Below are 17,285 nucleotides of genomic sequence, written 5' to 3'. Positions count from 1 at the left end.
CACAGCTACATCCTGTAGCACAGGGGGAGCCAATGTGGTTGTTCTCCGGGTGCAGTTGGACTCTTGTTCCCACCAGTTTCAGTGAACACAGCCAGTCATCAGGGATGATGGGTAGTGCATTCTGACAAATCTCTGTCTGGCACACTGGTTACTCTTTCTACAGTACCTTCTACCCACTGAGCCAATATGGGGACTATAAACGTGGGAAGAAGATAGAGCTAGGAAACCCAGGTTCATAATCAAGTAGAACATAAGGTGGTGGACCAGGAAATAACATCTCTCTAGCCAGACCTTGTCCTCTTGCTCTTGTACTCAGGTCCTGCCAGTAGGCTTTACAGAGGCATCTGGTTGGCCACTGTGAGAATAGGATGCTGGACAAATTGGGTCTTGGACCTGATTCAGTAGAACCTTACTTATGGTCTCTGTATCTGCTGTACTGGCTAGATGTTTGAATCTATTTCAGTCAAGAAGTTGAGTGATTCTTGTGTTAGCACTTAGCTCACCGGGGTGTTGAGAGCATACAAATGGGGAGGGGAGGACTTTGGAAGAAGGGTGGCATAAAAATATAACCAATAAAATAGAATTATTGTGGTTGTCACGTTAAAAACATATGACTCAGATTCCTAACAATTGGTGCCTGCTACCAATTCCTTGGGTTCAGGTAATGTGAATTGTGAATGATGCGCTGGGAAATTAAAAACATTCAGGCCTTTACCTTATGTCACTATAGAAGACTTGCAAGTGATAGAGCAGTTTCCCTACCTTTTGTGATGTCACATCAGCCTAGATTTGTTCCAAGTGGAAAATGCAAGCATTTTGACTGCCATCCTCATACAAGGCTTAATGAAACCTTGCAACAACCAGTCGAAAACAAGTGAGGGCAAACTATGACCCTTCAGTAACATGGGGGGCTTCTGCTATTTTGCTGCTACCTTCACTGCCCCTCCCAGTTTGTATGCCACCACACATTACTTATGTTCAAAATATGTGCCAGTTGTTGGGGGGGATGGGACACCTCCAATTCCTTAACACAGCCAAGATGTCCCTGAACTGACGGGGGTTACGGAAGTGCTTTTAGCCTTCATGAACTCTTTCTCCTTCTCTCTCTCTTTCTCTTTATCAGCCCAGCAATCTACCACATTGCCTCGCCTCCCTCCTTCCTGCTGAGGCTTTACTGGCCAAAAATATCCAGTGGAACCCTGCAGGGCTCATGATTATTATAAGCTGCCTGTATCAACCCATCTGCTGAGAAGATTTGGGGAGGCAAAGATCGACAGCTTGCTGATGCAAACATCTGCTTGCTTGCATATCTGCCCCAAAAAAGCATGTAATTATAACAGGCAAAAAGCAAATTACAATATACCGTAAGAGTCAAAATTCAAAATGGGAGGTTTTCCTAAGCACTGGGCATGCCGGTGGGCAACACTTCAGTGGCCAGGTGAATAGGCTAGAAGATACGGCTTTTCTGCAGTGGCCAAGAGAGAGTGAGCTGTGAAGTTCCTGCTTCAAATCTCATCATGGTCATGAACAGAGTCATATTGTAAAGGGCTTTGAATGCTCAAAACATGCTAAGTATTATTATCTGTTATGAAATGCCTCAGGGAAGGGACCTATCTAATTGGTAGAGCATCTGCTTCACATGAAGAAAGTCTCAGATTCAACCCCTGGCAGCTCTAAGTAGGTCTAGGACGGACCCTTGTCTGAAATCCTGCAGAGCCACTGTCAGTCAGAGCAGGCAATACTGAACTAAATGGACCATCAGTCTGACTTGGTTAAAGACCAAGCTCCCTATGTTCCTTGGCTCTTCTGTGCAAGAGACCTTCTGGCTGATCTGGACAATCTCAATATTCTGTGTTCCTGATAGAAGTACTTTGCCTTGCTGAGAGCAGTGCTGATTTAAACAGAGCAATGCCTCTGTTTAAGAGGCCTCTGTGCAAGAGGCCTTCTTGCTGATCTGGGCAATCTCAACATTTGAAGTTCCTGATGGAAGTACTTTGCCTTGCTGAGAGCAATGCTGATTTAAACAAAAAACAAAAACAAAACAAAAACAAAAACACTACATTTACAACTTTCTGTGTTCAACAGTTGAAAAAACCTCAAGATAGAATCATTCAACAAGGTGATGCCATCCAATCAACACAAAGGACCAGGGCTCAAGATTTTCTACAGCTTTCGGGTCACTGCATTCCAAATGCTCCTTCCTTGCACCTCAGGGAAGTGTCGGCTGCAATAGGGAGCTCAAGAATGAAAGTGGATTGACACTGTGAACGGGGTTCAGGTAGAGCAGTGATAGCCAAACCTGGCCCTCCAGCTGCTTTGGGACTACAACTCCCATCATCCCTAGCTAACAGGACCAGTGGTCAGGGATGATGGGAATTGTAGTCCCAAAACAGTTGGGGGGCCAAGTTTGGCCATCACTGAAGTAGAGGGTCAACTTTCTTCCAACCACAGTTCCATGCATAACTAATCAACACCTCTTTAATTTAAAAAAGAAAGAAAAGTAAAGCCTCTGCCAGTTTTAAGTGCTTAACAAATAAATTCAAAAGCAAACAAACCATCAAACTAACTGCCCTGGCCATGGATCTAGGAAACTGAAGCCAGAACACTTCTTCACTGCAACCAACTTAAAAATCTGGGCTGGGTGTGGGGGAACTCAACACCCCATTGGTGACACTTCAGACAGGTGGAAACATCTGTTATCTCTGTGGAAGTGTTGACATGGGTTTATTAGGACTGCCCACAGCATCCCCAGCCAGCAGAGCGAAAGTCGTGGATTCAACTTTCTATACGTGAATGCACAAAGCACTTTGGGAGAATGGGGTCAGAGGAAAGGAGAAAACATCCACCCAGCACCATATATAATAGCCGTGCAGTATGTTGCATGGGCCCAGGGTACAGAAGGTCACAAGTTCAATCCTCCCACTTCCTTTCTTCTTTCCGTAGCACCGTCGTTTCTCCCCACCCCACAAGCAAGGATGTGTGGTCACTTCCTCAGACTAATAAGCCAACAGCAAATACAAGGAATACTATAGCAGGAGCTAGAACTCACCCAATATGAGACAGGCACACAACTGGTGGCTGGCATAAACGGCCTGAGAAAATGGGTGGCTTCCAAACTACATTTTTAAGGTGAATACATGAGCTGCTTGCAAACACCTCATTTATGTAGGAGGAACCAGGGCAGACCCCACCATGCTTCAAGTGTCACCATGAGGGAAAATGGAGGAAGGTAAGAATTGGGGTCTGAGTGATAGAGTAAGACTACTCTCTCTCTCTCTCTCTCTCTCTCTCTCTCTCTCTCTCTCTCTCTATCTTACATGGTGGGCCTAGCTGGAGAGGCAGAACCATTTAAGGTTCACTTTAAGCAACAAAAATGCATTGAGACAGAATTGTGAGTTTTTTGGAGCAGCAGGGTAGCTACATAAAACACAAACAGACTTGATTTCTCTGTGAGGGAACTCAAGGGACTGCTATTGCCTTGGGAGCTTGTGATGGGTCTGGGCTCCAAACTTACTTGGGCTACATTCACTCTTAAAGCACATCAGAAGCACATTCTTTCCCCAAAGAATTCTGGGCACTGTCGTTTACCCCTCACAGAGTTACAACTTCCAAGCAACCATTAACAAACTTCAGTGCCCAGAATTCTTTGAGGGGGGGAAATGTGCTTTAAATGCATAGTGGCATAAGCAGCAGTCCTGGACAAACAAAGGAATACACATACCTTCCTTCTCATGTCCCCATTCTCACCCACTTTGTGCCTCACACCTATTAGAAATAAGCACCAAGAAGCTGAATTTTCCTTCAGCCCCTTCCCATCCTATTTCCTTCTTTCACATCCACTCTGTTTGACCCTCTTGGATAAATGCCTATGGGGGGAAAGGAGGGAAGGGATATAAAAAACACGTTTGCTATTCCTACCTCCCCCCCCCAGCCTGCCCAATCCCGCCCTGCCAAACACACACACACACAATTAACATTGGCTACAGAAACCCAGATCTGCCAAGCAGTTATCACCAATTTTCCAGGCCAGTTCCCTTCCCCTTCCTTTGGTATGCCTCTCCAGTGGTTTCATCTTACAAGAGGTTTATTGGCTTGGGGGGGGAGGGATGGCTTTCATTTTAAATCATCCCTTCTGTTGCAAATGCAAGAAAATGGCTCAGAATGGTCTGTAAGGAAGTGTTTTTAAAAGCCAAACAAGGAAACTATACAGGTCTATTTGTCCTTCTGAGGGTAAATTAAAATGCTGACAGTGAAAGTAGGGCAAAATGTGTCATAACCAAAATGTGTGGTGAAAAGGACGGGTATGTCAGCTTTTTAATGTGTGAGAGATTCTAGACTCTCTCTCTCCACCACCACTCCGCCCACCTACTCAAGCAATGTAGGTGGGGGAAGTCTTTTAGGCCACAGATACAGCCTAGGCAGAGTTCAGGACATGTGTGAGTAAAGACTCCCTCTGTCTGAGAGCTTCTTCTTGGTATTGCAGAAAAATGGGTTGATGGGTTTGTTTTAGCTTCCGATTTTTGAAGCAAGCAAGCACCAGGCTGCACCAAGACTTCAATGCATTCAGTTTCTACCGTGCACATTTATCATGACAGCTGCTCATACCAGACCAAATTTAGTGCACTAGAGAAACAGTTTTCTCATAGATGGTTTGTGTGACCAAGGGCAACTTCATATACAATAATATTGCTATAGGACATATGGATGTGGCCATTTCGAGTTTGGGAACCTTGGCCAACTGCAGCTCCCCTCTTCAACTGTATGACAACAGACGTGTGTGTGTGTGTGTGTGTGTGTGTTAATCACATGCAGCAGCTATACATGTTTGCTTTCAGATTCCTAACGAAAAAATGATGCCCAGAATTCACTGTGTGAAGCAACCCTGAGGATGCTATTTACACAATCCAGTTCCTGTGTCATGCAGAATGATGTGTGCTTATCAGTACTGATCTTCTAGCCCCCAACAAAATCATGGATTGGGAACAAAAATAACCAAAGTACACTTTCTAACCAAAGGCAGGACCAGGCCCTTAGACATCAATTCTCATCTTCTAGATCACGGGTAAGCAGAAGGTAGATTGGGATCTACCAGTGGATCTTTGGGTGATTGGCAGTAGAGTGGCAAGGATTTCTGACTTCCAACTGTTCAACAAATAAATTACTCTTTCCCCCTCTTCTGAGTTAAGGCTGCTGAAATCCTGGGATAACAAGGAAAAGGTCTGTATGTGGGAGGACTGTGAGCTCAGCTCAGTTCTTGGGCTTCAAAACAAATTCCACGGCTCAGCAGGTGCTCAGAGGTACCATCCATGATCTAAGCGCACATCTTCTGCACTTGACTCCAGTTGATAGATCTCTTGATCACAACATGCCACAAGCAGAGAACAAGAGTAAAAGATGGCCCTTGGTGACTATGCCTGGCACGAGTCCAACAATTCTGCAATAATAGTGCTAGAACTATATATTATGCTACCATTCCCCCTGCTTCAGCCAGGTGTGTGACAGTGAAGGCATAGAGCAAAACTGGTATTCACTGGAATGCCACAAGTGCAGCTAACAATAAGGAGATGGATATTCTACCTAGTACATGAGGTGGGAGTGGCAGGAGATGGTAATTGGAAGAGAACTGCAGACATGTTGGTATGATGAAAGCTGAAGTGCATCAGTCAAGATGGCCACACACTTAATACTAAGATGCCATTAATGTGTCACTCTCAGTCACTAACACAAACTTTTTACAGCTCACTCATATGAGCACTATAATCAGCAAGGAAGGGAACCCACACAATATCATGACGACTCATCCCTACTGGTGGCCAAAGAGCAAGTAGTAAGCAAAATTAAGCAAGGTGAAATCAAAAGTGCTTTCTCATAAAGCCTTATGAAAATGACAGACTGCAACCAATAGGATACAAGAGAGTTTTGGTCAATAACTAAGAACAAACTAAGCTTAACACACAGGCATGCTGAAGAACAACGGGCCAACCTGCACAGGTCCTGGTTAAACTATGCATTCACTCAGTGCTTGCAAGGTATTTTGTGTCCCAAGCGAAGCCAACACTGGCTCCTCATCTCCTGCATGGCAAATGGAAATGGAATGGTGCCAGTGAGGGCCAGAATATCCAAACAATCCACATTGCCATGTTGTCATAGGGTTTCCCCATGCCATGTTGCATCTTATTTTTAGGGCCTGGTTGTCTCCTCTGCTTCCTGTTTGGTACTTAAGAACGGAAACAGAAGGGCAAGGCATTCCCACAGAGAGCACAACCCTTGGAGCTATGCATGATATCTTGGATAGCCAAGGAGCCAGCAAGGAAATCACCACCTGACAACCTAGCTCTGCTTCTCTACAGCGGCATTATCATCTCATGGGCTCCCATTCAAGAATGGCCATTATTTTTAATGTGAAAGGGAAAAGCCAACCCTAAAACACAGACTCAAGACGAAAATATAACCATGCACATCAGCGGGTTTTAACCCCCAGGGGCCACTCAAGGGTACACAGTACCGGCACCTCTGTTATTGTTGTTGTGTTAAAAAGTGTGCCACTTATTGTAACAACTTCATGGTGAGTACTGGCACCTCTTTTTGTAGAAAAAAAAAGCACTGCATGCTGCTCAGAAACAATGGCCAGGGCAACCCAGTCAGATGGGTGGCATATAAATAATAAAATTAATATTATAAAATATATATTATGAAAAATATTAACAGATACAGATTCCAAATATTTCCTCATAGGCCCCTCCCAATTTGTGCGCAGCAAATCAGGAATAACTGAATACCTGCAACACATAGCAAGTATTGTTCATATCATTAATGTACTTAAATTACATTTATCAACAATGTCTATTAAATCAATAATAAAAGACAGTATATAAATGCTGAAAATAAATTCCATTTCACCCAAGTGAGTGTATCACTTGCAGTCCTCTGGCTCACAGTACTGTCCAACTGTGACCCTGAAGTTTGAAATATTCTTGGCTCCCGCGTTTTGGAGGCTTAGTTTGGCAAGCCTACTGGGAAAATACACTGCTTTATAAATACTGGTGAATATTAATGCTATGCCACATCAAATATCTAAAAATAATGATAACAGCAGTATAGTTTGATGTACTCAGCTATCAGCAGCAGCGAAGAATAAATCCCAAACATGTTGACCTAAAGGCTGAGCCTCTGAATGAGTTAAACCGCCAGGGCCTGGAAGCAGCAATGAAAATGTCTGGGTACACCATCAACAGTGCTAGCATCATTCTGGGAACAATGGTTAGGGTATCTTGATGGGGCAAGAGGATCAGTGCACAAATAACCCAGGGGCTGAAAGAAACAGTCTATTATAGTAATGGGAGAAGGGGGGGGGTGCTAAGCAACTCACCTCTATGGTATTTGTATACCACCACCACCACCCCTGACACTTGGGGCTTATTCATACAACAATTGCATCATGAGCAAGGACTGGCTTGCTTCATGTGTAGTTAGTGATTGACAATGGTTTATCATGAATGACCTGTGTGTTGGTGCATAGTGCTCAAAATTCCCTGCTTCCCTCCCGCTCTTGGCCATGATGACGGGAGGAAGAAGTCCAAGCCTTGGCTTGTCATGTCATCTGAACCAATAGCCTAGGTTTGGATTGCATGGCAAGTCAGACTTGTGGTTTTCTACAGGCAGGATTCCTCCATATGTAACCATTCAGAGGCCACATGTCAAAGATGGGCAGGGCAGAGGTAAAAGTGAGAGGTACAACAGGTATCAATCTTTGCTGTTACAGTAGAAACTCAGAGGTTTCTACATATACCAGCCCACTACACCTCTCCATTCTGGCAAGCAAGAGGCCTTATCACAGTGCAGGGACACATTCCAGCCAGGCAAAATCAACTGACTGGGATAGATACTGCTTTTAGGCCCAGAAAAATCAAGAGAGCTGCCCCAGCGATGTTACATAGCAAGGCTGTTGTCAATTCTTCATTAAACTGACACTCCAGAGCTGGCGTACCTGAAACAAGGAGCATCTGTTATTTTCTGTTGGGCAACAATGTTCTCCTAACTTTAAGGCGATCTTTAGCTAAAGAATATCCTGGTGCATGCTGTGGTCGCTGGCGTCTCTGCACAACACTGCGCAAGGCCTCTGTTATATGCCACCTACAGGAAGTGAATTTCACATTCCCCCAATGTACAACCAAGCTATAGAACAGGAGCTTGGTGGGAGGTGGTGTTGGACTTGCAATTAGGAGCTATGCTTTATTATTTGATGCTACTCCCGGGCAATCTGAGATTCTCCTGGCAAGGTGAGGCCTGCGGAACACTGGCAAGGCAGGCATTGAGCAAATGAGGAGAGGAACTCCTCAGAAGGCCTGCCGAACCCCCTCAACTTGGGCAGGGGGAGCAGTTCTTGAACAAGTGTTGGCAAAATAAAGTATAAATAACTTAAGAGGTGGAGGAGCGCTGTGGTATCATGCTATGCTTATTCAAGGCAGTGGAACTTTTGCCAGTGGCATCTCAGGATATATAAAGCCTTTCTTCCCTGCCCCAAACACACAATATGTAAAATTATGGGTTTTATCCAACTAAGCTATACACATTCAAATTAATGGATTTTAGTTGTGCCCATTATTGTCACTGGGTCTACTGTGAGTTCGGCTACCATCAGCTATAATCCTATGTTATCAGCATAATCACACTTGTCTGCGCAGAGTAACAGGAACAAAAACAGTTCAATTCAGGGAATATCTTCCATTAGATATTAATAGTTGCCGGTTGCTATAAAAGAACACAAGCATCTTGACAGCTAAAGCAAAACCTAGCACGTGGGTGGAAAGTAATTTTGCTTCCCTGAATATGAAAACCATGTGAAAGGCAAAAGCCATCCACTAAAGAGGGTAAGAAAAAAATCTGTGTGCTTATCATATAGGTGATCATTACCACCCAGGAACCAATTAGATCTCAAAGTCCCGCCCCCACTTGCACTGCCAAAATGCCTCCCCTGCCCCAATGCAGGGAGCGGGGGACTAACAGTCACAGGAAAATGTCTCTACACAGACGAATTGCTCTCCCCTTGGTGAAGAGGTATCTTACCCAGAGGAAAATGCAGCATATCCATTAACAAATGCTTCCCCAGGGGTTCAAAGTTTTTGAAGTGAATGGGGAATTATTAAACAGAGAATTATTTCAGTTCAATACATTATCATGCCACCAGAATGATCTGAGTGTGTTCCTTTGGGTTTCTGAGCATCAGTCCCTGAAAGCCAGTCATACACCCAACAGACATGGAAAACAGAAAGAGCAGTGGAACAGCTCACTATAGTTGCATTTATGGGTGCAATTTATGCAAAACGTGCACTTCAAACAGGAAACAAAATGCATGCAAGAGACACAGAAGGTTTTAGATTTCTGTTCAATTCCAGATATTGGTCTGTAAAACAAGGAGATATATATATATATATATATATATATATATATATATATATATATGGTATATGATGAAAGGTTGCTTAAAAAAAATGCTGAAATACAAATTACATATAGTAGCCCACAGGCACTACAGGTTGATGCAGAAAGAAGTGTCAAAACAAGGCCACCCAGTTACCTTCTGTATCTGGAATGGGAGGCCTCTTATCTGCCTCAGGCAACAAAATCTCTTGAGCCAGTCTTGCTGGCAGCTAGCCTATACTGTGTCATGCTCTAGTCATATTGCAAATGGAGACGAGTCAATTTATATGTTTAGGCCATGGGTAGGGGGGCATCCAATTTGTGGGTGATTCTGTTTGTGAGTAGCATCACTTGGGAGGAGAGCCCTCATGGAAGAGTCTGCAAAAAGTCATTGGAAGCATGGTGCCCTGGTAATAAAGAAATCCCTGCCCTTAAAATGTTCCCACTTCTGCTCTCTACAATGTAGTGCTCACATGAGCTATTCTTAGGCCAATTCACCCATTATCAATCAGCTCATGCTCTAGATTTTAATATTTTGAAACAGATGACTCACAATGTGTCTTAAAAACCCCCACAGCCTGAATAACAACACCTACAAACTAACCACTGACTGCAGTGCAGCATTCACACAAATTACGGTAGTTGTGCATGTGTGGTATGTGCAAGTGGATGCGGAACTCTAATTCAGAATCTGTTTCTAGTACATCCTCTGTGTTCTCTGATTCAAGAAAACAACAACAGAATCAGAGTTCTGATTTTATCTCTGGAGGACTCCCCTCATGGAAAACAATACACTCTGGAACTCTCTCTGAGCAGTCAAAGGGAAGTGAGGTGGCAGGCAGCCACATCCAGACACCTGCTTTTCCCCTTGACCCCCCCCCCCAATCCACCACCACTACCACTGTGCCATTTCAGCAAAAGAATCTGGAGGTCTCCTGGGCTCCCCAAACAAAGGTCAAATCCTACTCACATCTGCCCTCTGAACCTCAGTAAGAGAGCTACCACTTGTGGCCAATAGTCATGACTCAATGGAGAAGCAGATGTTTCCATGCTGCAATCACCTCCCCATTGTTCTTTGTGCAGATGAAATAAAAGGGTTTCTCCATCCCCTTTTGAGAACAGAGCACACACACACACACACACACACACACCACTTCCCAGCACAAACGGTAACTGGGTTTTGTATCTGTGACTCAATACGCCTTTGGCTTTGCTTTCACTTGCAAGAGCAAGATTGTGTTGGGGGGGAAACCAGCTTACCTTCTTGGCAGGGATAGATGAGCACATACTGTTCATCCCCTTGCCACAGCTCTGTTCTGAAGAGATCCTACTTCACAGCAGGGCCTAAGCACTGCCAGTTCAGAAAACAAGGAACATGATGGGTCTCCCTATAGGTTCCTTCTAGCCAGAGCATTGGGAACACTGTGCCAAAACAATACTCATTTCTATGCAAAAGAAAAAGGGGTGGGGGTTGGAAGCGTCAAGGTTTGCAAGACTGAACACAATGGTACTAGGGGAAAGCCAGGCCCTGGGGAACCTGAGCTTCCTCCGGACCTCTTTGTCAGGGCAGGCTACCACCACCACCACTACTACTACTAATTTATTATTTATACCCCACCCATCTGGGTGGGTTTCCCCAGCCACTCTGAGTGGCTTCCAACTGAATATTAAAAACACAATACAGCATTAAACATTAAACAGGGCTGCCTTCAGATGTCTTTTAAAAGTAAGATAGATGACATCTAATGGGAGGGTGTTCCACAGGGTGGGCGCCACTACCGAGAAGGCCCTCTGCCCTGGTTCCCTGTAACCTCACTTCTTGCAGTGAGGGAACCGCCAGAAGGCCCTCAGCGCTGGAGCTCAGTGTCCGGGCTGAATGGTTGGGGTGGAGACACTCCTTCAGGTATACTGGGCCGAGGCCGTTTAGGGCAGGGGTAGGCAACCTAAGGCCCATGGGCCACAAGCAGCCCATGGGGGGTCATTTAACTGGCCCATGGACCCCCACCGCCCACTCAGTCAGCTCCCGTGCACTTTGCTAAACCGGTGCAGAGCAGAGCAGGGAACGCCTTTCGCGATGCTGGCTGGCTTCCCATTGGCTGCAGGAAGCTCCGCACGCCTCCTTCATGCTGGAAGGAGCACCGGAAATAGCATTTGTGCGTGCGTGCGTGTGCACGGCGTCTGTGGGACTGTGAACCGGCCCAAGCCACAAAAACTTTGCTGACCCCTGGTTTAGGGCTTTAAAGGTCAGAACCAACACTTTGAATTGTGCTCGGAAACATACTGGGAGCAAATGTAGGTCTCTCAGGACCGGTGTTATATGGTCTCGGTGGCCACTCCCAGTCACCAGTCCAGCTGCCACATTCTAGATTAATTGCAGTTTCCGAGTAACCTTGAAAGGTAGCCCCTTCATAATATACATTATCAGTAGCACTAGACACCAGGGCTCCAGATAAGGGTGCTGTGGACTGTGGGGTGAGCAGGGTGAGACCACCACCAGGGCCTGCCCCACTATTAAGCAGATTGATGCTACTGCCTCAGGCAGTTTGTTTTAGGTGTCATAAAAGGGCAGGAAATTGTTGATTATTTAATCTCATCATAATACAGTATAATAACTTTTCCAGGGAAAAGTGCTTATGGGATTTTCTGCCTCAGGTGCCAATAGCAACTTTGCTGGCCTTGGGTAATCCCACTTTGACTCTGACTCTTAGGCAGCAAAATCTATTGGGCCACACCTGGCAACCAGCGTGGCACAATGGTTAGAGTGTTGGACTAGAACCTGAGAGAGCAGGGTTCAAATCCCCACTCAGACGTGAAGCTCACTGGGTGACCTTGGGCCGGTCACCATCTCTTAGCCTGACCTACCTCACAGGGTTGTTGTGAGGATGAATGGGGGGCCATGCACACCACCTTGAGATCCTTGGAAGATACAGGTGGTATATAAATGTAATAAATAAATAAAATCTCTGGGCCTTGTCACCACATATTGTCTCATCCAGGCCGTACATTTAAAACACATGGCTTCCCCCTCAGAACCCTGGGAACTGTGCTCTGATTAGGCTGCTGAGAACCAAAGCTCCATGAAACTACTGTTCCCAGAGTTCTTTGGGGGGAGCCATGTGCTTTAAGCGTACAGTGTGGGTGTGACATCTCTCTTAGCCGTTACTAAAACAGGATGCTGTCTTGCACTGAGTCACAGCACTGATCCATCTAGTTCAGTATTGCCTACACTGCTGGTCTTCAATGGGTGGGTTGTGGGTTGCAGACTGATCTAATGTGGGTTACAACAAGAGCACTAACACCATGCAGATATATAGTGTAAGATTAAGAATGGGTCTCCAAATGCATGCTTGGCTTAAAGTGGATCCTAGCTCTGAAAAGGCTGGAGATACCTGACCTTCACTGAATAGCAGCAGCTCTCCAATCAGACAGAAGTCTCTTCTTGAGATGCCAGGGAGATGCTGCACACAAAGCAAGTTGCTCTACCACTGAGCTACAGCCCACCAGGAATCCCCACTTGCTTCTGCTGCTTATGGGGAGGAGGAAAGAGCAATGCAGGACACTCAACATAGAAAACTGCCTTATACCAGATTAGGCTATTTGTCCAACTAGCTCAATATGGTCTGCTCTGATTGGCAGTGGGGGGTGTCTTTACCATCACATGCCTTTAGCTGGAGTTGCCAAGGTCTAAACTCGGGTCATTCAGCCTACAATGCATGTGTGCATGTGCTTTGATGCCACTGACTGAGCTGTGGTCCTCCCCCCAACCCCCACATCAGCACTGCACCACCAAACCTGGATAGCTCAGTTGGTTAGAGCATGGTGTTGATAATGCCAAGGTTGCAGGTTCAATCCCCACATGGGACAACCACATATTCCTGCATGCAGGGAGTTGGACTAGATGATCCTGAGCATCTCTTCTAACTCTTTGACTCTATGATTCACTGACTTCAGGGCTAGATAGGAACCTGCCTTTAAAAGCTGAGTTTTTTCAGGATGCCAAGTTCTGCAATGTATACAGTCAGAATTGTGGGATACATATGCCACTCCTTCTTCGTGTAGGTGTATTTGCAGTTTTAAAATGATTTTTTTAAAAAGTTCAAAACACACACTAAAAGTTCAGAACTGATCTGATCTCCTCTATCAGTCTCTGCTACTTTATTCCACAGAATTGGCCCAGGGGATCCTGCCAAAGAGGCAACACCTACAATTTAGACGACCAACTTTCCGCCATCAGAATGGAAGGAAGCGATTCCTCCAGAATGAATCTATTTCCTGGTTTGCACTAACAGCACAGAAAGCTGCCATGCAGACATGCCATAGCTCCCCGTGGGCTGTAGACAAAACAGGGCATTTGGAGAAATACCAACATGGCTGAAGTTTAAGGCAGCAATTCTCCTGTAGCTAGAAAAGGATCTGCAGCACCTTCATATCCAATTATACCTACACAGATCACAATGCCAATGTCATTGGGCGGAGGGAGGCAGGGGCATGTAGCTGAGGAGAAAACTGAACGTAACAGTTCCACATTTGAGGTCCAGCTCCAACCACTGCTACATACTTGCAAAAAAATTCACCCCCCCAGCCAAAACCTCCCCCACCAACCATCTTGCAAACTTGTAGCCTTGTTGATCCTTCCCATCTTGAGAGATCAAAAGGAGGTGGCAATGAAGAGCTACAGAAAAGGAACACACCCGGAGTTATTTTCTGCTGACTTGCCTGTCAGTTTTTGGAATGGGTGGGCATCAAAACATTGTCAAGCAAAACAAAAGGGAAGGGAGAGGGGAGGAGACCAGCTGCAACCTCATACTTGTCTGGGCTACACAACAAACTCTGCAAGCTTGTGGCAATTCCTGCTTCGACCCCCTCTCTCAAGGGGGGGTGGAGAGGCAGAGTCTGCCTGCCTGCCCTTCACAGGGACAATCAAAACACAAGTAGTTCCCGAAGACCACACACCTAAAACATCAGACACAAAGATAAGTGTGTGCAGGCATACATGGAAACGTGACATGCTCTTCGGAAAAGACACACACTCACTTTCCTACCTGACCATTAATCAGCACAAAGGTGAACAGTTTTTATTAGCAGATGCCAGTCATACTAGACGCCGCATTCAACTCTGCCTCAGTTTACCGCCTGTTAAATAGCACTAGCAGCCAGCGACTGCACAAGGATGCAAGATGAATGTGTTAAAGGGGCCTTCGTGCTTAATAACACGCCGTTTGCTCAAACTCTGAAAAGAGAATAATCGCCCTAGACAGACCCCCGCGAACTGTACCCTCGTTTTCTCTCAAATCTTCTGCGAAGGGGGGAAGAGGCACCTCATCTCAGAGGCCTCTAGCCTCCCCCTCCATTTATTTGTTTATTTTAAAATCCACCCGTTTCATGACCTGGCCAAAACCAAAAAAGCAGGCAACTCACCAGCCTTAACGCCCACCACCACCCCGCGGAGTCGAGGGGCCTTTGCTCAGTTTCTCCCGATCTCGTTTCTTTTCGCAATCCCCGAGCACAAGTCTCGAAATCCCAGCGGCGGATGCGATGCGCGATTCCCGCCACACCACCAACACACCACCGGCCTCCGGCTGTTCCCCGCCGGCCTCGAACCACGGCGGTGAGGGGTAGAGGGAGCCGGGGGGGCTTCTCAGCTCTGGGAAGGGGATGGAAACCCACACACGGGAACGAGCGGAACACGGGTGCGCCCCATTGGCAGGGGGGAAAGGGGGGTGGGAGAGAGTGCCTGCGCCAGGATCCCTTTCCTTCCCCTCCTCTTCGTCCTGCGCCCTCCCTCCCTCGCTCCCTCTCGGCTCTACCTACCCTCGAAGTCGGAGATGATACCTTCCAGGTGCGCGTTGACCGCCGGGTCGGACATCGCCGCGCTCGGCTCCGGATGGGCAATGCGCCCCCTCCCCAAGTTCCCGGCAAGGTCCCGAGCGCGGCGGCGGCGGGGCTGGGCGCCTTCGGACGGCCCCCTAGCCGCGAGAGGGGCGGACAGGCGGTCGAGAGGGGCGGGCTGCCGAAGCTCTGGTAGGCAGGATCCCCCGCCCCGTGGGCTCGTCCTGTTGCACAGGCTCGAATGAATGGAGGCAGGCAGGCAGGCAAGGAAGGCAAGGCGAGCAGGGAAAGCGCGGCCCTCCCCGCCCCTCTGCTCTGGGCAGCTTCGCGTGCGCCCGCCCGGCTTCCCCTCCGCGCACTGGCTGCGCCGCACGCCTGTCAAGGCGAACCCGAGCAGGGCCAAGCCGACGAGAAAGCTGGGTGGGCAGGACGCGCGCGACTCCTCCTGCTCCCCTTCTCCAGCCGAGCCGAGGGGGATCCGAGCGAGCTCAGCCCCAGGCTGCAGGCAACGCCCCAAGCCCGCGAGGCACTCAGCCCAGGGGAGGGCTCGGCCGGGCCGCCGCCTCCTCCAAAGATGCTCCAGCACCGATGGGGCAAAAGGTTAGGCTCCGGAGACGGCACCCCACCACTTGGAACAGCGCGAAAACTCAATCCAGGCGGGGTGTGTGTGGCTTTGGAGCATGTGTAGAGTACCTTTCCCTCACCAGTGCTGAAGCGGGCATAAAAGTCTAACCAGTCTCCCGATATAGCTTGGACTGTAGGCCAGGACAGGCGTGCCAAAGTAGAAATGGTGTGCTTTTTTGATTGATTGATTGAACATCAGGAAGAACTTTCTGACAGTAAGATCTGGAAGACAGTGGAAAGGACTCCCTCGGGAGGTGGTGGATTCTCCTTCCTTGGGTGTCTTAAAGCAGGAGTCGAATGGTCATCTGCCATGAATGCATTAGTGGAGATTCCCACATTGCAGGGGGGCTGGGCTAGATGACCCTCGGGATCCTTTCCAAACATATTCTATGAGTATGTTTATGCTAAGCACTCTACATCTAGGCTAGCAGAACAAATCCTTGGCATCTTTCTTTTTACAGCTAGTGAGTGCAATCAGAGAGAGAGAGAGAAATGTTAATGGCTGATGTTGTGTTGTTTAGACCTAGGACTACATCCTTTACATCAGCTGAAGGCGCAACACCATTTTATTTATCTATCGTCCTGCCACATTTATAAAGATCTCAGGTCAAAGTAGCATAAAGGAAACAGTCTGTTTTTATCCTTACAACAACCCTGGGAGGTAGAGATGAAAAACAGCAGGGGCCAGGAAGAACCCACTTGAAAAGCAAATCAGTGGTTATCTTGTCTTAAGCTCCTTGGAAGAAAGGGGGGTATAAATATAATGAATCCGGTTACCTAAAATAAACAGGAAGAGCAATCCTATGGAGGAAAGGGAGAGTCAGCGGTGGAGGAACCACCATATCCTAAGCCTTGCTGGCCACAGCAGAAGGTAGTGGAGCTGTCCTTCCCTCTCCCTGTTTTTTTCCTATTGGAGAGAAAATGATTACAGCAGCTCCAGGGCTTAAAGTTATTCTATCCTGTGAGGTGAACAGGAGGATTTGGGATCCATGACCCCCTATGAGGTACATGGTGGAGGAGGCAGAGGTTGCTGCCGCCACAGTGAGGTGGACCTTCAGCCACAGACCCTCCCACACCACCAGTGGAGGGGCCAGGTCCACAACAGCCAACATCCTCTCTGGGAGCTTAGGATTCTTCTTCTGCAAAAAAGGATGATGAATGAATCCCAGTAACAGCAATAAGGTCCAAACAGGTACATAAGCTGCTTGTCATCATGCCATGATGCATTCTGTGGCACTTTCTGCTGGTAAGCTGATAACCCTTTCCCAGCTGGATGAAAAGGTCTATACCATGGGTGTCTCTTTTTACTGTTTTTAAATTCATTTGCAGCTATTTTCTGTGATGTTTTCAACTGTTTTCATCTGTTTTATTGCATTGCATATGGTGCCTTGAGAGGGCAATTTATTATTATT

At 46.9% G+C, this 17,285-nt stretch overlaps 1 protein-coding gene across 5 annotated transcripts in view; it reads right to left on the bottom strand.

Moving 5' to 3' along the window:
* Positions 1–17,285, bottom strand: part of SEPTIN9 (septin 9) — a 207,953-nt gene that overhangs the window by 104,307 nt on the left and 86,361 nt on the right. The window contains exon 1 of one of the 5 annotated variants that reach the window (XM_083428473.1): positions 15,232–15,776. The exons of 3 other annotated variants lie outside the window; for them this stretch is intronic. In XM_083428473.1, coding sequence (XP_083284599.1) covers positions 15,232–15,286 — 55 coding nt within the window. In that variant the 5' untranslated portion in view covers positions 15,287–15,776. Of the gene's footprint in view, positions 1–14,838; positions 15,777–17,285 lie in introns of those variants that run through there. One more of the 5 variants, XM_083428477.1, reaches the window with a different exon arrangement.

Source organism: Podarcis tiliguerta (assembly GCF_965153285.1).
Source record: "Podarcis tiliguerta genome assembly, chromosome: 2".
Taxonomy (NCBI): Eukaryota; Metazoa; Chordata; class Lepidosauria; order Squamata; family Lacertidae; genus Podarcis; species Podarcis tiliguerta.
The sequence above is the reverse complement of the archived record's forward strand: the minus strand, read 5'-3'. Positions and strand labels throughout refer to the sequence as shown.